This window comes from Meleagris gallopavo, chromosome 5, assembly GCF_000146605.3.
Source record: "Meleagris gallopavo isolate NT-WF06-2002-E0010 breed Aviagen turkey brand Nicholas breeding stock chromosome 5, Turkey_5.1, whole genome shotgun sequence".
NCBI lineage: Eukaryota > Metazoa > Chordata > Aves > Galliformes > Phasianidae > Meleagris > Meleagris gallopavo.
This window is the reverse complement of record NC_015015.2, coordinates 29,153,346-29,178,174: the sequence shown is the minus strand read 5'-3', so window position 1 is coordinate 29,178,174 and position 24,829 is coordinate 29,153,346. Positions and strand designations below refer to the sequence as shown.

Below are 24,829 nucleotides of genomic sequence, written 5' to 3'. Positions count from 1 at the left end.
TCCATCTGCAGCGGTGTTGTGACATCAGTTAAAATACCTAGTTTCTACCAGGCTCTAGTTTTCCTGAAAGTTGTAGGTAACAGACATACACTTAATGTCTCAATTTTTAACTACAACTGGCCAAACAAAACTGGCAGATGAGATGATAGCAATTAGATAGGCCTTATGCACTTGGGAAACAGTTAAAACAGTTATTTCATAATAATTGCTAATTTAAAAAACTGATAAAATTATTAAAGATTTAACAACAGCTATGAAATGGCAAAGAATAAAAGTAAAAGAATGACAAACCAAGGTACTAGTTCACTCACATTTCTTCACATTTTGAAAGTGAAACCCTGACAGTCACAGACACTCAGGCAAAACACAGGATACACAACTAATGAAGAAAAACGTGAATGGGAAATACCAGTTCTATGTTACCTTTCACACAAAATACTTTCCTTTTAATATTCTATATTATTCAAGAACATGGGCTTTCAATTTTCATTTTTTTGGAGCATGTTTTATAATACAAGTCTAACCTGTAACAGCAGAGGTATAAAGGTTTCTATTTCCAGAATCTGTGCAGACTCTTCCATTAAGATGTTGTCATACTGAGAAAGAAAAAGTACACAGAAATCCATCAGTCAAATAACACAAGTTAACACTGTTATTCAATCTGCCAAAAGGAAGCATCAGTTGCTTAACTGGGGAATTAAAAGTTCTGTTGAATTGTTTTTCTTAAGTAGGACAGTTACACAGCAGGATTTTACTTTATAAACAAAACATTAGTAGACTAAAATCAGTTTCAGAGGGTGAAATCTCATTACAACAATGGCAAACCTATCCATACCAATCAGTCCTTAGATCTAGAAACAATCTGCATCTGAACTACATTATATTCTTTCCATATGCCATAACTCATCCTCAAGGGAAAAGCTTTCTGCAGTGAGGCAAACTAACTTGGTATTCTTGCAGTGAAGAGAAAAGTTGCACTTCTGTGATCCAGTGCATTATAGGAGAAAAACATTGAAAGAGATGAAGGAATCTGTCCATTTTTGTCAGAAATCTGCAGTAAATGAATCTCAGTGCAGAGCAAAAACAGCGTTGCAATACAGCTCTTCTCAAATTGTTCATTTTTAAAGTAAGCAGTGCTGTAACAAAGGTGTCTTTCCCAGTTCATCCTTTCTTTTAGTACTTAGTCATATAATGGCAGTTCATCTAATATGACAAAACTTTTTATTTTTATTTTTTTTAAATATGCATGCACTTTCAAGCATTTCAATATGTGCAACTTAAAAGTGTTACTACATTTAATTTCTGGTTCCATTAGTAAAAGTTTTCTTCAAAAAATTACTATTAGAAACATACTGGTAAAAATATGCAACTCAAAATAATCCAGTCACTTAGATCTAGGACAGATGAAAGGTCTAAACAAGGTGGTTTGTGGTGGGGAGAGAGAGGAAGTGACAACATGATAAACAACAACAACAAAAAATGTAAAAAACATTATTAGTGTTACTATTACAAATGCAATTACTTTGAAGCCTAATTCAACCAGGTCATGTCGTTTCAGAGCGGCATGGGTACAAGTCATAGCAATGATTTTTGCTTCTTTCACCAGCAAATATTTGGATCTATCCAGGCCACTGCGGAGAAGTTCAAATGCTCTGAATTCCTGTGGTAGAAAAAAGAACTGAATTGAGAGAAAATTTATATACAAACTTATAAAATGCACATAAAATGAGTGCCTCCTAAGCTCAAAATAAAACAGATTAGACTATTGTCCCAAAAAGCATGTCTAAATTATTTGAAAGGAGAAATGCTCACCAGGATGCTTTTCAAGCTAAAGAAGTTGCCTAGAGGTATATATACCACTTCTAGGATTTAGGACAAATAAGAATTTTAGAACTTCGTGAAGTTTCTTTAGGATTTACCAGAATTATTTACCTTTAACAGATACAAGTCTTACCTCAAGCTGAGTGAAGATTTTCTTTAGATGTCTAAAACACCCTTCAGCAATCTCCATATCTTCTTCATAGGATCTGCCTCTGAAAATTGGTTGAGGAGCATTTGCAAAATACTTATGGAAGGGAAAGAAACTGGACACATCTGTAACATCTGGTAGTTTTCCACCTTTAACTTTCACTTTGCTGATATATTCTTCCCACCGAGACATTACCTATGGCAAACAAAAGTGTCATACAGATGTGTTTTTATATAATGAAGTCACTGGATATGTGTCATCTTGCATACATAGTTAAAATGTTTATTTTATTAAATCAATTCTCTTAAATAACTTTTAACCACAAAACCTACATGTCTAAACAAGCATTTAATCTTAACACAAATCAGGATGTTTGAGGCTTTACTCTTTCATTCCCAGCTCTTCTATCTTCTCTACACTCCTCATGAAGAACTGTTCCAGCATATGTCCTTCCCACAGAGTACAGTCCTTCAGAAAAAGACTTCTTGCCAGGAGCCTGCTCCAGCATAGACTCTCTATGAGCTACAGCTTCCCTGAGAACACATCCACTTGCTGCAGGATGTGCTCCTCCACAGGGTGCAGTGTGGAGATCTGCTCTACTGTAGTCCTCCACAAGCTGTAAAGGTACAAACTGCTTCACCATGGTCCTCTTTTCCAGGGCTCCAGAGGAACTTCGACTCTGGCATCTGGAGCCTCTCCTCCTTCCCCTCTTTATTCACTGACCTTGGTGTCCATGAGGCTGTTTCTCTCACGTTATCTCCCATCTTGATATTTTCCTAATTATCTCTACTTAAAATACTTTTATTTAAATACAAAAATGGATTCCTTCAGGAGGAAATTAAAACAGAAGATGAACTTGATCAGTGCTTGTATTCTAGTACACACCAACTCCTTTAATGTTTGGAACCATGCTACTGCTAAACAAGGTAACTTCTCTTAAAACATATATGGTGTGGAGATTTGTTCCTAAGTACCACTCTAGAAGTCTGCCTAAGCCACAGTACTTGCTTAAGATGACTCTGGTGTCTACACCAAGCAGAAATGAGGGGTAGACAATATACAGAAAATCACTGTTCTGTAGACCATGCATCTGATTTCAAACACAAAAGCTTTCTTTAGGAGCACTAAGTAGCAGCTGTAATGTTTGTCCAAAATATAAAGCACCCCACAAATTTTCATAATTGAAGGGAAAACTCCAGGTTAGAAATCTTGCCAGTAGTAATAAAACGTGTTAGCCTTTTAATTAATATGAGCCAGCAGGCAGACATTAAAATAGCAATATAAATAAAGAATAAAGAGGGTTTAGACATCTTATATTTTGAACCACTAAAGAAAACTGGTTTTGTTTGAGATCTGATTCTGAAAAATTCTCTAATTTTCATAGTGTGTTTCATAACACACTGAGGTCATACAATCTCTGTAAAGTACTTCAGTCCTTACTTGGTATAAGAAAAAGTGGCCAGCTGTTTCACAAGTGTAAGAAACATCTCCTGGGACACCAAGACTCTCTTGCAATCGCCCAACTTCTCGCAGGAGTTCAAGTCTTCGAGCCAGAACATAATTCACTCTTCCATACCTACAAAAACAAACTGAGGCTTTACCTATTTTGTATAGAGATTTATTTAGTTTCAAACTGGTTAATGTTAGTATCAAAAAGAGAGATCACAAACACTTCCCCAAAAACCACAACTATGAGGGCTGCTCCAAAAGCAATGCTTTTTATTTTATTGTAATACACCACAAGATCAGCAGAGGATGCTGGTGATGTGGTGTGCTGTATGTTGCAAAACGTGCATGTACGTATATAAGTCTATGGATAATCACAAGTGGAACCAAACTAATAACCCAAGCTTTTGTATAAGTCTAACTTCTTTTGGCAATGTACAAAGTGCCTTGCAATAATGCTCAGCCTACCATAACAGATAGGTCTGCATCCATACATAGGAGGACACTGCTCAACTCAATGCTGCTCAGGAAAAACCTTTTATTACTGATGATATGGCGACTTACTCCATACACTCTGCTTTTTCTTACCTCATTCATTCCCATTTTTCCCCTTTTACAGATCCCCTTCCCTAATCTACGTACTTTATCCCTAAGAGAAGTAGCACAAGAACGAGCAAGAACAACAACAACAATATCCCTCTTATCACATTTTCTTAGTAAGATATCAAGTGTTAAAAACCATTGTAATAAGAGAAATAAAAGAAAATCCCTGGGATCTCAGTGGGTTCTACTTATTTACAACAGTTTAAAAAGTTTAAAAAGTTAAAACTGGACATTTTGATTTACAAAGACACAACTGAATATGGTATTGTTCACAACCAGAAAAAAACAAGTTTCTCAGGAACTGTGACAGTTAAAAGCCTTGTACTGTTAGATCTTCTTTTTCCTTCAGCAAAACTAATCCATCATTATTACAAGTGATTGTAATCAGTTTTTTTTTTCCACGCTTCCAGATGTGCTATTGTTTTTCATAATTCAATAAGAACCCCCTGCTTCATTCATTTATTAATATAGGATTTTCTTTAGCTGAGATCCTCTTTATTCTTAAGTGACAGTACCAGTTTAAACAGTTCCTCTCCACCTTATGTTCTTAAAACTCCTAGTATTGCTGTGCCTGCAGAGGGAGCAAAAAGTGAACAAGAAACTTGCAAGTACTCGAAAGTCTTCAAGGAGTACCATGCCCTCTAGAGCAGCCTGACACAGGAAAAAAAAAAACACTCTGAAGCCACATTAGAAGAAAAACAACAACAACAACAAAAGGTATATGGGAAATAAACTTCTCCCTGTAGTACATTCCTCACCACACCTCTCCTTCTTAAACTGCCAGAATCCACAGAAGTTTGCAGTACTGACCTGTAGGTCTAGAATTACTCTGAAAGCAAATTGTAACAGATAATAATAGAAAATTCCAGCAAAGTGGAAACCATGGATTTTACTAAAATACGTATCTATCATGACATCATTTCACTAAGATTTTGGTTACCAAATTTCTGGGGAAAAAAAAAAAAAGATTATGTTCAACCATTCAAATCTGAAAAAAATCCCGAGGATTTCTTTTGCTAAATGAATCTCAGCAACACGTACATGATTAACTTCTCATAACTATATAAAATTTTTACTACATCTTTTGGAAGTCAAGGTATTGCTATAAAATCAAATACTATACAATCCAGTTATTTCCATTGCATGACCCTTAATATTTCCTGCTTGCATTTATGAATGCTTGTAATCCCACTGACGTCAACTGGACTGGCATACAATGTAAAGCATAGAAGTATTTACAAGAATACGTTCTTAATTCTTTGTACTGATGCACACTTGATAGCTTGCCTTACAGATGCATTCTTCAAAATACATTACCAATAAGTAATTTTAGTACTATTTAATATTCTGAAGAACTGGAAGCACGAAGTTTTATTTCTACTTTATGTGCATACAATATTCAGCAAAAAGTAGAGGTGATATATTTGCACAAAAATTTCTAACTGCAAAAACTTTAATAAGCTTTTCCCATAAAACAGATTAACTTCATAAAATACACACGTGCCTAGAACATCTTAAATTACTCTTATAGAAGAAGCTGAATTTGTGAACAAGTAACTGCTTGATTTGCCTTTGGATTCTCAAGAGAATACTTTTGCTCTGAATAAGAATCAAAATTACTTAATTCTATTCTAAAATTAAACTGCATTATTGGGATTCAATGCTATGAAAAACTTGCCAAGCAGCTCCTTGCACATTTACAACACACATCTTGGCTATAATACTTCCATAAACTATTATTAGCACCTTCTTTCTTACCTGCTGAAATCTTTCTCTGTCTCTAATTCCTCTTCTCCATGACCCAAGCGCAGGAGGTGGCGCTCATCAATGTCTAGAGCCATGATTTTTTCAAACAGCTGGTTCAAGGCCTAAAGATTGACAAGAACAGGAGAAAAGGTAGTGTTTAGAAGCTATTGTAGAGAAAACCAAAGAAAAACTGGTAAATCAGCTAAGAAATAATGAGTATTATGGTATAATAAAAGCCAAAGAAAAGATGAAATTAATGCTTAAGTTTGATTGTGTTAATCTTGACAATGGCAACAGAGACATCAGTCTACTGAAACTCCTCTTCACATGCTTCACAGATTTTCATTTATTATTCTGATTAAATCACTTAGTTTAAAAAAAAAAAAAAAACTAGTTGATAAAGCTATCAGTTTACAATATTTTCTTAAAGAATAAAAATATATTTTGCAAATATAGGGTTGCGTTTTTTTTTAGATTACTTTGAACCAATTTTGTCATTTAATTTTTACTGTAAATTAGAAGAGTGCAATCTGGTACTGATTGGCAGGAACCATGACTATTCCATACAGATAAATGAATTTTGCTAAACTTCAGGGTGAGCTATGACTCCTGCCTTAAACTCCTCAACTCTATAAAGCTCAGTATTAACTGTACAAAGTTTTAAGTACAGGGTCATCAAAGTATGAAACTAAGAATGAAGTACAAGTGGAGCTTGCTCATGTTTAATTCAACTGGAAATCATGCAAACACATTAAAGTATGCACTAAGATACAACTTGTTAGCTAAAGTCAATTCTGGCATGCATGTTTGTGACTGTAAAACTGTGCATACACTTTTTTCCCCTCCAAAAACAATTCCTAATTTCAAATCTCCTAAACAGTTAAATACCCTGAAAACCTCTGCTGAATATCTTAGAGTTGCCTGAAATTCAAAAATATCATCTCACATTTTAGAATTGGCAAAACTGCTCACAAGTTATCATAAGTTTACACTTCTAAGAGACAACTGAGGCTTCAAAACTACTGATCTCAACATCTGCTGCTCTTCTTGATTTTAACCACAGGAAAATTTCATGCATTACCATCACCTTACCTGATTAGAGTGGGTAACTATAAGAGTTCGTTGTTCTGGGAAATTATGATAGAGATTAGATATTATCTGGACTGCAACATCAGTTTTCCCTGTACCAGGTGGACCTACTACCTAAAAACAAAACAAAAAAATAAAGAAGTAAAATACAAAAAAGGCACTCAATTTAACACAGTACTCCACAGGACAGAAATTTAGCCTGCCAGGAAGAGTAGAGCAAGTTCACAAGATCTCCTAAGAGGAAGAAAAAAAAAAAAGCCCAACACAATTCAGCCTCGAGACAGGCTACATATACAGGAAACAACAAGAAAACATAATTAAAAAATAATAAGGTAAGGGAAAGAATAGAAAACAGACTTCACTCTTTTCACTTACTCAAAAAATTTATAACTAATGATACAATACCAATAATTAACGTTTTCAATTAGACCATCAACTTTAAGAAATTTTATACATAAGACATTTTAGGTATTATAAACTACTTCAAAATTTTTTTTTCAGTAGAAGAAAGAATAGCAGGTGACACAATCTACACATAAAATTTACAAATTGCAAAGAATCATGCTTGTTTTATTCAGACAGAGCATCTCATTAATTGTTAGATTTCAAAACAAGTAGGATCGTATTTCTCAATCATATTTGACAGAAACAAGTGACAAAGACAAAAAATAAAGCACAAGTTTATACTGTTTAACTGTAGCCTGCTTCTACTCTCTCACAAAATATCACACAAATATAAAAAAACACATTCATAAAGACAAAAATGGCTTTGTCATTGTTTTTCCCTTTAGACCACCAGACTCCACCCTGTGACTCCTTTTCAAAAAAAATTAACAAATGATTTTTTAGCAGTAAACTTAGAATTCTCTAAAAACAATAATCTTATAGATTTATGAAAGGTGATAGAATACTAGGTGTAATACACTATCATTTCAAAAACCCCTCAAACATGACGCATGATAGATTATGATACATTATACAGTTGCATTAGAAAGTCATTTATATTCAACTAATATTAAGTGATAATAATAAACAGTATGCAATGCTATTTAAAATACAATCAAAAAAGACACTAGGTGATGGAAATATAATCTTCCCCTTGGTCCTAGTATTTTGTGTAAATTACACAGTCAATAATGGTAATAAAGACTGTAATTTCTGTCTTCTTTCTGTTGACAGTAATGCTGAAATAAAACAGTACTCCTATTCATTCTTGTGAGTATTCTTAAACAAATACTGAAAAAAACAACCCACCCTATAGCATTGTTAAAAAATCCAATTTAAATTTATCACTGTGGCATTTTTATAGCGTTCAAAAAAAGAGACTTTTCATTTATGAATAAGCCTTAAAATCAGTACCCTATCAGGAAACAGATAGTTCTGCTAGTGTGGTAATAGAGAACACACCACACTCAAAAACACTGTAAACACAGGAACTTTTATATACAGTTCAAGACAACACTAGTTTCAGCACATCTAGTCAGGCAGTGACAAAAGGCATACAAAAATTCTACTGAAATTTCGTTTTTCCTTTGAGCTGCATTTTTTGTGCTAGCTATGTAGTGTCTAGAGAGTGATAAAAACATGAGAAAACGGAGGATGAAAAATATGTACAAATGAGTACTACTACTACTACAACAAAAAAAAAACAACATCCCAAACCTAAGAACTAGCATTAATGCCAATGTTGTCCAAGAAGAGATTAATGGTATCAAGCAGAGAAGTCACATGAGTACTCCACTGAGAAATCACTACCAGGATAGTCTGTACTTCACTGGAAAACAGGCATTCATAGTCAGGTGAGCCTTGGAGACTGCTGCAGAATTTCACTGGTCAAAAATTACTTTCCCAACAAATCTACAACTCTGATCTTTTTTTTTTTTTTTTAAACTAGTTTCTTATATCTATAAGTCAGAAGGATACAAGGGATAGTACATAAAATTTCACAGTAGAAAAAAACTCCATAGGGATAACTCAGTAGCTTTCATTTCTTTTAATGGAGCTAGATCAAAATAAAACTGATATATGTAATTTAAAATCATTTAAAAAATGGCAGACATGGCAAAACCTAGAAGTCTAAAATTATCAATCCGACCAATGAAAAAAAAAATTCAGTTGCTGAGTAAAGTCTTCAGTCATTAAGAGAGGATTCACCCAAATACAGAGATAAAATATGAAATATATATTATTTTCTCTTGTTCTAAGTTATTAGTAAAAAAGAACTCTCAGAGAGGCTACAGAAAAAGGCATTACGGGTGTTTCACTGAATGTACCTAGAAGCTAGAATCAAACAAACAAGAGCAGTTTAAAATATTCTTACCATAGTTAGTCCAGGTTGCATTCCTGCACGTATAGCTTCAATCTGAGTATGGGTAAATTGAATAGTATTGCTGTAACAAAGCAAGATAAAAGATCAGAAAAAACACAGATTTTGCCAACAGTTTCAGTAATTTTTTAAAAAACAAATGTGCTTTAACTTAATTAGCTACACATTTCTGCAGAACTACATGTCTCTAAACAAGCCAGTAAATTATATTGGCCAAATGACTAAAAAATCACCCAGCTAAAACAAAGTCTTTAGTTACCATTTTGCTGAGAGTGCTGTAAAATTATTTAGCTATAATTCTCCTTTTTAATCCTTGAGTAATACAGTGACATGTTGAAAACCAAGTTAAATGACATTACTAGAGTACCTGGATATAGAGAAAACTGAACTACTTTTTTCTCCCTTCAGTAAGGCAGTCTGACACAGGCCTGTCAAAAATTCACTTCCAGGACTCCTATACCACAAGCAAGAAGAGTTCTACTAAGGCCATCTCTACTCTGCATGCTTTAAGTGCATACCTAAGGCACTTACTTGAAGTAGGAGTAGACCTAAGTTTAAACACTTAAGCAATATCAAGAATAAGTACATAGATTTATTTTCAGTTGATCGCAGCAAGTTATTGCTGAAACTATCATTTTGCAATTGATAAAGGAAATTACAAAAGTCCTGGTAGGATTAGCAACCTGTTATTTCAATTATTAAACAGTCCAAATGTGATCAGCTTTAGCAAATCCACCACACAAGGAAAATAGGAAGTTTTCCAAAGAGCTGCTAAATTCCTCCTTGCCTAACACATTCACATTCTTGCAGATATTATAACTAGGAGTGGATGTTACACTCCACTCCAGTCTTCCCTTACCCCACCTTCAACATGGGAACAGTGAAAACCTTCAAAAGACTTATAAGTCATATGTTTAATAGAGATATATGTATGCACAGGCACAAGACAAACAACTTATAAAACATTGTACAGCAGCAGAACTATTGTACTTCTCACTGCTTTTAACATAAATTATTGAAAACAAATGGAAACTTGCACTGGAAGCTTCATTCATGCAAGAAACTCTTCAGATTTTAGTGTTATGACAAAAATAAGTATTTTGCATACCTCTAGGAGAAAAATATTCAGTCAGTACCGTTCTTTCCTATGCTCTCAACAGTCATAAAACAGTTATAAAAGTCATTAGAGAAGTGGAGAAAACAACGTGAAGTGTTAAATTTTCAATACTAATATTCAAAAAGTCTTGATAATACTAAAAGCCAGTATTTCTCATAATGCTTTTCTATGTTTTGTTTTTTGTTTTTTTAATAAAGGTGATAAAAACACCAAAGAAATACTCCTATATTCAACTCGTTTGGTAATGAAATCACAATTACATTAAAAAAAAAGTATGTTTAGTTATGAAAATGAACTGTTAGCACCTTTAACCATATCACACACATCTATTACCGTTTTGGTTGATTATATGGATATGGTCCCCTGTTTGGAATGATGTGAGGCTCTACAATCAATGTTTTCGCTTCTTCAGATTTTTCTTCATTCCCATCCTCTTTTCTTTTCTTTCCTTTACCTCCTGTTATCGGGAAAGTTATCCTGTAACATATAATTCAAATCTAAGCTTCAAAACATGCACCAGACTGTCTTACAAGCTCATACAGAAAGATATTTTTGTCTCTGTTGAGCTAAACTATAATAATACAGATTCAGACAAAGTATATAGATGAGGACAAGAGAAAGGAATAAAAATAAATTGATTAAGCAGACTAAGAAAGTATATTCAACAAGAAATACATCAAAAGTACATCAAAAATGTACTTTACATAGGTTGAAAAGACAGGAACAGTGCTTTAAGACAAGTGGAAGAATGCTGATGGCAAAGAGTTCAAAAAATGAAACTGGAAGGGACAGGAGTCAAGATAGAACAGAAAGCCACTGGCACTGTCTGGTCAGCTGTAGTAACCTGATTTTGTTCTAGAACTGATGGACACCTTCTTAACAAAATGTGTCAATGTTCTAAACAGTTTCAACGCAAGGACTTTCATCCTCCCACTTCAGCTTTATTTTTATAGTAAATGTTATCAAGCATCTATACTTTAATTCAGTAACAAATTACTGAGGAGGAATTCCAATAGCAATCCAATCATCGTGATACAACAGTGAAGACATTTATAGCATCAATAACGCATTAGTCTCTTTATAAGACAAATACAGCAATACCTCTTCATACAGAAAAAAATGTGAAAGTTAATAATAGTTCACTACAGGAAATCACATGTGGTATATATATGCAATTTCTTCAAACTACTGTCATATAAATGACATACTGTTATTGCCTTCTCCACATGTACTCTACATGCAATGTTTGAAAAAAGCCGATAAAACTACGTACACTGAGAAATTCAGTTGCACAAGTATAAAGAAGCCAACGAGGGACATCTCTTTCAAAACTAAAAATTAATCACTAATGTTCTGGGCTAGACAATGACACCACTGAAACAAAATATGTAAATCTCATTGAGTGGTCAGAAAGGTAGGCATCTTTCAGAAATAATTTCTAAAATAAAACAAGCATAATAGCATATCAAACCTGATTATTTGTTTTTACTGAACAGTATTTCCACAAGCTCAAACTTTTATGGATGATGAAATTGCTGTACTTACTTTGCTTTAATGTGACCTAAAAGCTATTTAACTTAAAAACTACTAGATTGAACTTGAAGAGACCATATACCAATGGAGGAGTGAATACTACATGCCTTTATTCTATTTTACACTGTTCCTTTCCCCATAAATTCAATAGGGTAATTTACAAGCAATGCAGTACTATAGTTATATACACTGTGATATACACACACACACACACACACACACACTCAGAGCTATATAACTAGATCTTGATATTAACATATGAATATATTTTCCTAAAAGAAGGAGCACCTCTCTTCAACAAATGAACTCAACTCCAATTGACGATGCACAGCAGCAAGAGTAACAGATCACGAGTATTTGAAATTTTGAGATCACCTGAAGGGAGGTACTTGTAGTTCGGGATTGTCAACAGTCACTTTAATATTGTACCCAGGAAAGCTAGCTTTTAAGTGATCAATGGACAGGAAGGTGTCGTTAAAATCTAGAGATGCAATCTGATTTGGCATTTTTGAATAGTGTGCACTACTTGGATCTCCATATCCAAGAATGATGTCATGTAGCCAGTCAGGAACCACACAATCTGTGTTCATCAAATTTCTAATAGTTTCCAGAACAGCCTGAAAATTGGAAAAGACGGGGAAAAAGAAGATTGGACAGTGACTTTTTAACTAAGTAAATATGACACACTAAAGACTAATCAAGTTATTCTAAGATACTAGTATCTATCAGTCATCCACTTACGGGTATTTGGTTAGTTACAGTCTATATCTGTACATTGCATATATTAAAAAAAAAGAAAATATAAACACCAGTGTCAAACTACAAAAATCCTAAACTGTTCTCTTAGTAAAGAGCTAGAAAAGAGTACCATAATTACCAGTAAAGTTTTCATTCTAGAACACTCAGAGAAAGAGCAACAAAAGCATAATCCAAATATCTTTAAAGAAAATAAATAAGTGTCTGATATGATCCTACAGGCCTAATTTTACAATAAGTTACCAGTTCACATCAATAGCTACAAATATTTCTGCTCTGTATTCCTCTCCAGGACTCTCAGACAATCCTGTTTGTATTAGAAGTTCTGCATGTCTATAGAATAGGAACATAAGCAGAGCTTATATTCCACATATTCCCCTGCCTCTAAAGGCCAAATACAACTACACTGGAGGCCGCCTGGTGAAAGACTAAAATTATAAACTACTGTTTCATTTTCTTATTAATACTCAATTTGAGTTAGGTTCTGATTTTCAGTTATTCTAACACTTAGCTGTAAGGAAGAAATTATCACTTGCTGAACTGATCTAACTCCATTTGAAAATTCCACTCACATGCAACTAAAATAAGTAAGTTTCAGTAATCCTTAGGATAACAGTTCACCTGTATGGGTTAAGTATTGATGAGTGGTACCTTACCTTGAAATTGTTTTCTTTTGGTTTTCTTCTCATTATTATATTAAAAGTCTCGTATACATCTTCTGCTCCATTTTGGATTGTATTGGTCATGTCTTGTTGATACTGGTTTGGGTCCAGAAATACTCTGTATGTTCTGCAATCGCCTTTAAGTCTTGGTTTGGGTTCAGGTCCTGCTCGTAATGAAACAGTAAAATAAGAATTTAATATAGCACAAAAGCAGATTAGTACTCAAATAAGTAATCCATTATCTTTCTTGAAGCAGATTTTAGACACATTCATATAATGAAACTTCTTTATGGATGGTATTGTTTCATGTTTTTCATCGCATTTCTACGAGAGTTTCAGAATATATCCTAAATCCTAAAACTAAAGTGTGCTAAATGCCATTTCATTATATCAACTTGTATAAGAGGTAAACAAACAACCTCTCAAGGACTGCTCATCAACTTACTTGTCTGTTTTTCAATTAAATAATAACTCATTGAGTACCACTCAAAAGAGAAGTGAATGATTAAGCTGTTAACAAAAGCCAATCAATCAAAACAAAACAAAACAAAAAAACCCAAAAACCATATTTCAAAGAAGACTGGTGTATCATACCCTCTTCAATAACACGTCCCTTCTCATCCAACATGCCCTGGATTTCACAGCCTCTAACATACACCAGGCCAGTCTGCTCAACAAAAGGTCGTCTTCGGTCAAACTTAGTGCCATAAGGTTGTGTGGGACGTACCGTAACCAAAAAACAGACATCATGTTTCCGTAGACCTGATTCCGAAAAGTAACATTCAGTGAATTGATAAAATGCCATTTTCAACTCCCATTCTTTAAAAATATACACAATAAAATATCGGACTTTTTAATATCTGACTTTTTAATTTCAAAAACATGCTTACTTAGACCATAATGTATTCCATTTCAAAATATGCCTTTAACTCTGAAGATACAAATCCACAGGAAATTGCTTTCTTTTCCACTACTCTTACAAACTAAAATCTGTTACGATCTCATGTACAAAGAGAAGAAACAATTTTTTTTTCATAACAACAAGCTTCTGCATACCTAAACTATTGCACTTCCAATAATCTTATTAAGTTACACAACCTAGATATATTTAATTGTATTTGAAAGGTAAATTAATCTATTCTCATTGCTTTCTTCTGGACTACTTCCCAATTATTTTCTAAAAATGTAAGTGTAGTGCCTTGAACTAGGCACAAAATTCCAAATAAAGTCAGTTATTTAGTAGGGTAGAAGGCCACTTACTGATGTTATTTGCTATATTCCAGTTTATAAATCCCAGTATGACCTGATAAAGTGTTTTTCCCTCAGTAGTAGCATATTGAACTCAAACTCTTTTCCTCATGCCAGCTACTGCCTAATAAACTATTTTCAAAACATGCACTAGGGCAGCGAATGTTCTTGCTTAAGTTTAGTATTTTCTACTCACCTCTCTTAAATTACGCTCTACTTTTAAAAGGCCAGTTCTCCAATTCATTGTCATTTTGAACATCAATCCTTTTTTCCAGTATATCTACGCAATTCACACATTTTTGAGAGGCTTCCAAAATTTAATAAATATACACAGTACTCCCCTATATAATTAACAGAAACTTCAGAGTTAAGAAAAAAATCCTTTCAAATCTTAATGGATCATCATCTTCTGAGGCAGATACTTCTCTTGTTCACTGAATACTGTTATCCCTCTTAAGTTTAATAGAATCATGGAATTGCTCAGGTTGGAAAAGACCTTCAAGATCATCAAGTCCAACCTCAACCTAATTATACTACCCTAACTCCAACAACTCACAACTAAATCATGTCCCTGAGCACCACATCCAGACAGTTTTTAAACACATTCAGGGATGGTGACACAACCACCTTCCTGGGGAGCCAAATCCAATGCTTAACAACCCTCTGCATACAGAAGCTTTTCCTGATACCCAGCCTAAACTTCCCCTGGCACAACTTGAGGCCATTTCTCCTTATCCTGTCACCTGTCACTAGGGAGAAGAGACCAGCCTCGCTCTCACTGCAATCAGCTTTCAGGTACGTGAAGAAGATATATGAAGGTATTTGAATAAAGTTATCAAGACCATCAAGACAATTATTTATCTGCTCTTCACCTCAGTCTTGATTCAGTTTTAAAAATTTACCTACCTTAAAGCATTATTGCTTTCAAACTTCCAGAGGCTACACTAACATTAAAAAATGCTATATATATATCTCTCTCTACTTACATTGGTAAGAGAGCCACAGAAAAGACATTAGTTACTGGAATATTTCTGTAATCTAACAATATTTAGGACGGAATATGTTACTGAATAGCAGAGTTTTACTATCATCAATTAAATACTTATTTTACTATATTTATCTTTCTTTTTCATGTATAACTGGAAAACCCTGGAAAAATGAAACTACACTGGAGGCAAAGGCTAGCTTTTTGGAATATGCAGACATAAAATTCCTTGGTGCTAATCCTATTAACTAGATTAATAATAGAATAGAAAAATGCATCTGAGTCATTTAATCATACAACCTCATCTTAAAGTGCTTAAAAGTATATAAAATTATTTTGAAGCAAAAGCAAGCTAAGAAATCACATTACAATTTTACTGGCAAATATGGACCTAACAGATAAAGAAATGAATGGTAAAGGAATGCTAGCTACTTACTATAAACCTTATCAAAGCATATGAGAAGACTGTGTTTTCAAAATAATTATAAATTAGTAACTATAATTTCTATCATTCTTATAACAGAAAATACAAAGACATTAAGTGTAAAAATGGTAGGTTACTATCAGAGAATGCTGTTTACACTGAAGGCTTCCATGAAGAAACAGATCAAATAGAAGGAAGGGATGCCACCCAATGGGACCTGGACAAACTTGAAAAGCAAGCCCATAAGAACCTAATGAGATATCAAAGCCAAGTTAAAGATGTTGCACTTGGGTTCATGGCAATCTCACATATGCAAACATGCTGGGAAAAGGACCCACTGAGAGCAACTTTGCAGACAGGGATGAAAAGTGGTATATGAAAAGCTTGGTGTGAGCTAACAATGTGCAAGTATAAGCCCAAAAGGCCAACAGTATCCCAGGTCGCATCAAAAGAAGGGTGGCCAGCAGGTGAGGGAGATGATTATCCCCCTCTACTCAGACCTCGTGAGGCCCCATCTGGAGTAGTGTGTTCAAGTCTGGGTTGCCCAGCAAAACAGATTCATGGAGCTGCTGGAGCACGTCCAGATGAGGGCCACAAAAATGATCAGAGGAGTGGAGCTGCTCTCCAGATGAAGAAAGGAGCTAGGCTTATTCAGCTTAGACAAGAGAAGGCTCCAAGAAGATCTCACTGTGGCACTCTACTACTTAAACAGGATAGATACTGACTTTTTACACAGTTTGATAGTGTTAGAACAAGGCAGAATGGTTTTAAACTAAAAGAGGGGATATTTAGGTTAGAGGTTAGGAGGAAATTCTTTACTCAGAGGGTGGTGCGGCACAGTTTACCCAGCGGTTTACCCAGCGAAGCTGGTGAGAGCCAATCCCTGAAGGCATTCATGGCCAGGTTGGATGGGGTCCTGGGCAGTCCTATCTAGTGAGTGGCAACTCCACACACAGCACAGTGATTGGAACGGAATCATCTTTAAAGTCCCTTTCACACCAAGGCATTCTACGATTCAGATAATATATCAAAAGATAGGAAAACGCTGAGAACGAAAATGCAGAATAGCTATTTTAAAACACTGCAAGTTCTGGGGACTTGCCCCAAGTTCCATACAAATTCTTTAAATGCTCTGCAAACATATGTAAGAAGCTGGATGCCTGATTACGTTAAGGCTGAAGATCACTTTGTTGCCATTAAAACTGATTACTCTGATAAAAACTGGAAATTTTTAAAACCTGCTATTGAGGATAGTGAAGTCTGCTTCCATCCTCCATGTGACAATAATAATCCTAACATTACTAGTAAGGAAATATTTTGTATCTGTTTGTTTATTACATGGTCCAGCTTTAGAATTTGTGCTATGTGACCTGTAATCACATCATGTAGCTCCAGCACATTTCACTAATGTTTCTCTACAAAAGAAGTGACATTTACTGATAATCCAAGTACAAGTACATGCTACTATGCCACTTGTCAACACAGTCAAGCAAAGTTCAACTCCTCAAGAAAAAAGTGTCGCTTGCAGATACTTTGAAAAAACATTATTTGGTATAGTCAGCACTTCCTAGATATATTCAAATACTGAATACTACTAACATGCATGCACTTTAATTAAATCAAAATCTGTACCCTTCATCTTTCACAGAATGCTTGAGGTGGGAAGGGGCCTCTGCAAGTTACCTGGTCCAACTATCCTGCTCAAGCAGGGCCACCCACAGCAGGTTGCCCAGGACCACATCCAGGTGGCTTCTGAAGATTTCTATAGAGGAAACTTCACAAGCAATCTAGGTAAACTGTGACACTGCTCTGCGATCTGTACATTAAATAAGTGCTTACTGTGTTTTTATTAGAGAGATTTCAAATTCTTTGCCACTTTTGCAGTAAGACATGGTTAGCACACATGTTAATTTCAAATGCTAAATTATCTTTCCATTTTGCGTCTAAGGTGTTTAGAATTTCACAGTTACCAACTGAAAAACATCACACTGAAATGGTAAATATTCTGCCCTCAGCATAAGTGTAAATATTTCAATAATAGTAATTTTGCATTCAGAAAAGGCTAAATTTCTTAGAATTGGAACTAGAATAACATACTTTTGAAGCATACTAAGATAGACAAGTCTACCTCAGACAAAATCATTCTTACATATAAAATTAAGGCAAGGACATTTTGATGAGCAGTTATTTTGAGCACCTTATTTTACAGAATGTGACAAGTACCTTCCCATTCATCTTTGATGCTATCTCTAACATTCAAATTAATTGTTACATCCGCTCGTACTCGCATGGGCCAGTTTTCACCAATATTGGGCTTTGCAACCTCCACCACTGTGAAAGACACAATGGGCTGTGCCATCCTAGCCCATCCACCAAAAACCACACCTCCATATTCTGACAGCCTGAAAAACAAAACAAACAAACAAAATATAAGAAATCAGTTTTGCTTGTTGTTATCCAATAACAGATTTGGTTCTTAAGTGTAAAAAAATTCACCTCAAAGTCAACTCAAAGAAAAGGGTCCTAATTTTACATGCTATTTAATTGGACTCATGTAATCCTGTATTTTTTTTTTTATTGTATAACATGAACTGTTTTTTTTTAAATATATTTCAAGACATGAGAGCAACATATGTCAATGTTATTAATAAAACTGAAGACAGAGAGAGAAAAAAGGTAACAAAAAGCAAATGCTGAGTATAAGAGATGCCACACCAAATGATCCCCTTGAAATCTAAACAGGATCAAAATATGACAGATTCAAGAATAGGCCATAAAACACTTTATATAATGGAAGAACTAGAGGTAGTGTTTCTGTATTTCAGAGTCAGACAATGTTCAGTCCTTTCAGAAAACCACCACGTAATTGATAATATCACAAACATTGTTTGTTAACATCTAACATCTAGCATTAAGTTTTTCAAGTTAAGACTACAGTTATACATACCAACTCATTCTTGCAACATCATCCCACAGAACAGAAACACCTTGTGTAAGAGGTTACTACAAAACATAGCATCTTATAACAATTTAAAATACATTACTAGGCACTCAGTACACACACAACATCAGTAATTCATTCTCAAATGCACTTTGTTTACAGTTGAAGCTGAGTTGACTGGTTCAGGTCATTTAACAAACATTACCATGGTTTCATCCTACTGACGCTATCTTCAATGTCCTGTCTGATCTCATAAGTTGACTCTAAGCGAAAGAGATTGAAGTTCCTTAGCAAGTAATCGTGAAGAGTCAGAAACTGTAGATTCAGTTTGGGAAGTGCAAGACAGCCTAAGGAAGAGCAGGAAAAGTGTTATTTGATGAATAATAAAAAAAAAGAATATTTTGATTCTACATAATTACAAATACATAAACACATTATTCTATTACTGATGGAGTCCTTATCATAGGAGATCCCAAGGATACCTCTTTTTGTATATATACTTTACTAACAAATGCACATTTCCATCCTTTCCTCTCCTAAATTTTCAAGTTTTCTCTAGATGAACCTGCACAAGATTAAAACAATTTTCATCCTTCTGACAGAAGAATTTAGCTGTCTTAAAGAACACAGAAAAGAAATATGATGCTGGAGAATACACTGAGCTTAAAAAGGGAAAGCGTAAGCTGAAATTGAAAGAACAAGAAATATTTGTAATCATCTCACAGTAATGGAAATGCTTCTCAAGAGCGCTACCAACACAGAGATAGCACAGTGTTTCAAACAATCTTTGTTTCTTGCCAAAATTCCATTTTGCATTACATTTTACATTAATAAAAATTCTGTAAAGGATTATTTAAAATTTACAGAACACCACAGACACAGGTGTGATTAGTATATACACACACACCATGTACATCCAGGTTCACTCCTGTACTGGTTCATCAACTGCTGAGAATGGCATACCTGTTACAGACTATAAGTAAAGAATTGGTTTTGCATAAACACAAAGATTTTAGATTTTTATTTAAGTATTCACTAAAAGATGCCTTATGATTGCATGAACTCTGAAGACAGAATAAGCACAGGTTCCCTTTTTGGGCACTTACTACTCCTTTCAGCCTTTAATAAATTGCTAATCATACCTTCTCCAGAATAATATTCAGTTGGGACAATATTTTCATCCCAAATAATCTTCTCTGTGGGATAAAGAGGCATCTGATTGAGTTGCTGGATTTGAGATATTCGTCTCTCATGACGGGAAACCTAAAGGATGCATTTGAAATTTCTGTAAATCAAAACACGAAAATAAAGCTATCTTTAAAACATATGCATTAATCCAGAAGAATGCTGGTGGTCACTTGCCATGTTCTCTGTTTTAATAACCTCTTTGTTCTTTTTCCTCCAATCAAACACAACTAAATCCACATAATGATACTGAAAGATGAGTAAGCATATATTCCAATTATCAGTCATTCAAAGAATCATCTGGTTTCTCAACTGATGAAAAATGTTTGCTTTTTTGTTTTTGTTTTATTTGTTTTGTTTTGCACTGCACACATTTTCAGTAGCTGACTGAAACACTAGTCATCCAGTAATAGCTAATCTTAATTTCCCCTTTCACAGAAAAAAATCCACCCAATACTACTATAGAGTAAACTGGAAAATATGTTTATGGTGTCAATAAGCATCATATTACTACCACCTAAATCTTATAAAATCACGCAAACAATTTTTGAAGAAGTAATCACAAAAAAATGAAAGATATAAAAAGAGTAGATGACCAAAGTAAGTGTTAGTGTCTTGTGCAGTAACTGGAATTACAAATAGGCTTGAGGAACCAAACAGACATTGAACAGGTTTAGCAGACTTTTTTTTTTTTAAGAACAAACAAACAAAACAGGTAATTAAACAAACAACAATTTTCCCCACATAGCTCAAAACTATTGCTGAGATTCTGATTATTGACTCTCTTAATTACGCCAAATATACATATACTAGTTTCTTAGGAAACATTTTCAACATTTCAAGATTTTCAAATATTTAATTTGTATCTTTTTGAGCTCCATCTTATTGTCCAAATTATTGTTATTATTATAATGCTGCTGTGGTTCCCAGATGGTTTACCAAGGTCCTAATCAGCTATTTTAGGATAGTGTAAGTGCTAAATTACATGAATGATGGTTTTACCAGCAGCTCTAGCAGAAACTCCTTCTCATAGCTGGTATCGTTCCCTTCTGGAAGGGAAGGCAGCAAGCAGAGGTACGATGCCACCTGGTGGAGTACATTTGAGCTGCAACAGTACAAAATAAAAAAATACCATTTTTAATTAATAATTACATTGAAGTCTGTGAGAGAGATTACGGTTAGTTTTTGTTTTTAATTACATAAGTTCAAATGTGAAGTTTCATTAAAGAACTAGAATTTAAAAATCACTGTAGCAGTAATTAACTTACAGTAATTAAAGTCTAATTTCTAAAAGCAGTTATTTTCCAGAAGTCTACCGCTTTTCATGCTCATTAGTAAAATAAAACAATTTTTCTAATGCTGGAACTCCAGTAATTCACTACTAGTTCATACCATCCTACTGTACTAATGGACCCAAACCTTCAAGTGTTCCGTATTTTCAATAGATACAAAGGCACCAAAAAAAAAAAAAAAAAGGAATACATATTAACTAATTTCACTGACACGAGAAATCAGAGAAAAATGGCTAGATTTTTGTTAAATTAAAACACAGTGAGAACAAAGAATATCAATTTTATGTTAAATGTAATTCTGATTACTTACCTGAGTGGTCCAAATAACTTCACCAGTGCATCACGAGTATCTACTGCAGCTACATTTGAGAGCGCAAAGTCATATAACTCCGGGAAGTGTGCAAATGCTGCTCTCTATAAAAGATCCACCCCAGAGAAATGGAATGTAAGCACGTTAACGAAACAATTTAATCACAATCTAAGCATTTATACAAACTATAGTCTTTTCGTATTTCTAGTACCCTGCAGACAACTCCAGGATAGAAATAAAAAACAGGTACAATCTCCATTTTTCTTAGCATCACCTATTTAGTATTCCTGTGTTTCTGATGTATTGTTTTTCTGACAGAGCCCATATTAGTACTTGCTCTATCATAAAAACAAAAACGTAAGAGACAGACATGTAGACTTTTAGTCAACTAAGTAAAGTTTTTAGTCAACATGGAAAAGGTTTATTTTCACCATGCTTCCTTGATTTTTTTGTTAAATCTCATGTGAAAAATCCTGACAAGTATAACTACCTTTATATGCAACAGATGAGAACCTTCATTTTTTGTCTCTTATGTACAAAGGACTACTACTATCATGCATGTACTGGTCTTGATAAAATGGTGCCACCTACTGCATAACAGAATTAAGTTCCCTTCCTAAATTAAGGAGCAGTTCACCTTAATTTCAAAAGTGGTGTTGTTTTACTAGAGTGCATTATTTTCTTGCAGTCACATCCATAAATCAAAACCTTCCAAATGGCATAAAGAGTCAAGTTACAACTATTCCTGGTAATGAAAATGAATAATAAACGGTATGCTTTGGGAAATACTCTAATGTATACACAATAGTTATAACAGCAAAACTATATCCCTTCCCTCCTGCAAGCACTTTACCTGTAAAGAAGTAATTCTGTCGTAGTGAATCGTTGTCATCTCATTCTCTGTCAAAGCATTTCCAGTTTGATCATTGATTTCAAAGCCAGTGTAGAATTTAAGCATATCTAAAAGCTGAGACGACATGCATATAATTAAGTGAATTAACAATACCTCTACTGCAATCATAAACACTATTTAACACAACAAATCCATGCACAAACAGTAGTTTGTCAAAGTACTTAATGGAACGAATCAGAGAGTAACATCCAAGTTTGGCTGATGCATGAAATAGTGTTGAAATACAGCCACAGAAATCACAGCATAGCCAACAACCATCATCATTTTTTAATACATAAATACTAGAAATTAAGTATATTGCATTGACTTAGCCAGAGGGTCAGTGAAACATCAATTTATGGCTTTCTGCTATCAAAAGGGAAAAGTCTTGCTCACTCCATCCCGCTCTGATGCCCACCCTAGAATTCTTCATACTTTTCAATGACAGGATGCAGCTTAAAAGAAGAAAATTAAACCAATGAGCTTCAGGCTTTCTGTTCCATCAGCAAAGACCCTAGGAGAGACTGAAAAAACACTAGAGATGGGAGACAGTAAGCAGCAAAAAAATGCAGATAAAAAGAAGAGATCTACAGATCCTGCTGTAAACAACTGTCTATGGCTAAGTAAACTGAAGGAAATTAGTGATAAACAGCACCACTGTAGAATTGTCTGTGGTTAAAATGAAGGAGAGAATGCACATCTTCTGTTACACCTGGAATAAAACAATCCACAAATTGCACCACCTTTTAAGTTCTACTTTTCAAAAATGCACAAAAACAAGTCAGAAACATAAAAGCAGGCACATATAGATATAGACAAGAAAAGACTACTGCCTGAAAGGCTTCAATAAACATGTAGTTTGCATCCATCAGAAATATTCATAAAAATCTGTCTTAACAACCAAATGTAAAATAAAACAACTGCAATATTTAGAATTGCAAAATGAAAAAAAAAAACCTTCTTATTTCACCTGGCTGAAGAGATGACCCTCCTTCTCTCTCTTGGCAAGACTTGACAAATAACAGTGAACAACAAGATGGGAGTCATCCAACACTGTATTAAACCAGCGTCGTGTGGGAAGCAAAGCCTGTGGTAAATAATATCATATTAGTACAAACAATTATTCAAAATTAAAGAAATCTTGGTTTCTCAATTTCTCTCCATTACAAGAAGGCAGACGATGATAGATTGCTGCAGTTATTTGCTTATCTACAATCCTAACAGAGGTCCTCATAATAAGGCAGCATTTATGTGCCAAGACACTGGTTTTATGCAGGTAGGCTGCTATGAACTTCTACCAGTCTGGCAGTGAGGCATAAACTCATCATGAGTGAAATTACACCCTATTAGCAATAGAAGTAAATTAAATAAAGCAACTGTTCCACCAGTAGTGTCTACATAATCCTTGTGTGCTACACATGATAATATCAAACTGCTGCAATACTGTTCTAAATGTGCATGTTCTACACTCATTTCAATCATCTTGCTTTGTTTTTATATTAAGCTTGAGCTTCTCAGAACTGAGAACTCACTTTTTTTTCCTATCTACAGTATTATATCTTTCATTATTCATAAGATATGCATAGTAGTTTTAATATTTTTTCAGATTTATTAGTAATTTCAAGCTTACAAAAGCTGAGACCACATTTTCAGTGAAAATTGTTCAAGCTGCTTTACAAATGAGTTTAAGCTGTTTAAACATGAGTTGTTCTCATGGAATGTACAGATGAGTTTAGAAAGTCAAAAGACATCAACGAGACATATACAACTAAGATAAAGATAATAGAAGATTTTATAGTAGAAAATGTTGTCATCTACAATCACCACCAAAAAAACCAAACTCAATCAACAAAAGAACTTTCTAAGAAACTGTTCCTTCTGACTTATCAAATCACTAAGTTTTTATTTTAGAGTACAAGCTTTAATAGAAATAGGTACCTCAGTATAGATAAAAAAAAAAAAGAGAGAGACATTAAAACAATACATGTTTACATGTTTACACAGAGGCAAACAGACTTGAAGTTACAATTAAATTTCTCATATGCTTGTTTTTGTCATTTAAACAGGCTTCACAGACTTTCTGAATTCCAACCCTCCTTTAACACTTAATGACAACATTAAATGCTCCTTATAAATAATGAATTCTAGTCAAATAAAAATACCTTGCATTTCAGAACTACACATGCCTTCTGGGATTATAATCTTCAACACAAAAGATACTTTACGTAGCCTATGGTGCTTTAAAAGGAAGCTTCCTAGATTAATCCTAATGGATTAAAGCTTTACACGTTTTCCTCAATTGCTG

General features: G+C 34.3%; 1 protein-coding gene across 1 annotated transcript in view; it reads right to left on the bottom strand.

Moving 5' to 3' along the window:
- The window catches only part of AQR (aquarius intron-binding spliceosomal factor), a 30,136-nt gene extending 6,287 nt beyond the window's left edge, over window positions 1-23,849 (bottom strand). The window contains exons 1-19 of the mRNA XM_010711626.2: window positions 23,823-23,849; window positions 23,495-23,611; window positions 22,486-22,599; window positions 21,633-21,736; window positions 21,033-21,135; window positions 19,988-20,108; window positions 19,051-19,192; window positions 18,128-18,306; window positions 13,842-14,009; window positions 13,242-13,411; window positions 12,205-12,446; window positions 10,630-10,773; window positions 9,174-9,243; window positions 6,857-6,967; window positions 5,777-5,886; window positions 3,410-3,545; window positions 1,955-2,164; window positions 1,523-1,660; window positions 525-596 (exon numbers count right to left, since the gene is read on the bottom strand). Of these exons, the coding sequence (XP_010709928.1) occupies window positions 525-596; window positions 1,523-1,660; window positions 1,955-2,164; window positions 3,410-3,545; window positions 5,777-5,886; window positions 6,857-6,967; window positions 9,174-9,243; window positions 10,630-10,773; window positions 12,205-12,446; window positions 13,242-13,411; window positions 13,842-14,009; window positions 18,128-18,306; window positions 19,051-19,192; window positions 19,988-20,108; window positions 21,033-21,135; window positions 21,633-21,736; window positions 22,486-22,599; window positions 23,495-23,611; window positions 23,823-23,849 (2,478 nt within the window). The remainder of the gene's footprint in view (window positions 1-524; window positions 597-1,522; window positions 1,661-1,954; window positions 2,165-3,409; window positions 3,546-5,776; window positions 5,887-6,856; window positions 6,968-9,173; window positions 9,244-10,629; window positions 10,774-12,204; window positions 12,447-13,241; window positions 13,412-13,841; window positions 14,010-18,127; window positions 18,307-19,050; window positions 19,193-19,987; window positions 20,109-21,032; window positions 21,136-21,632; window positions 21,737-22,485; window positions 22,600-23,494; window positions 23,612-23,822) is intronic.
- Window positions 23,850-24,829: the final 980 nt, after the last annotated feature.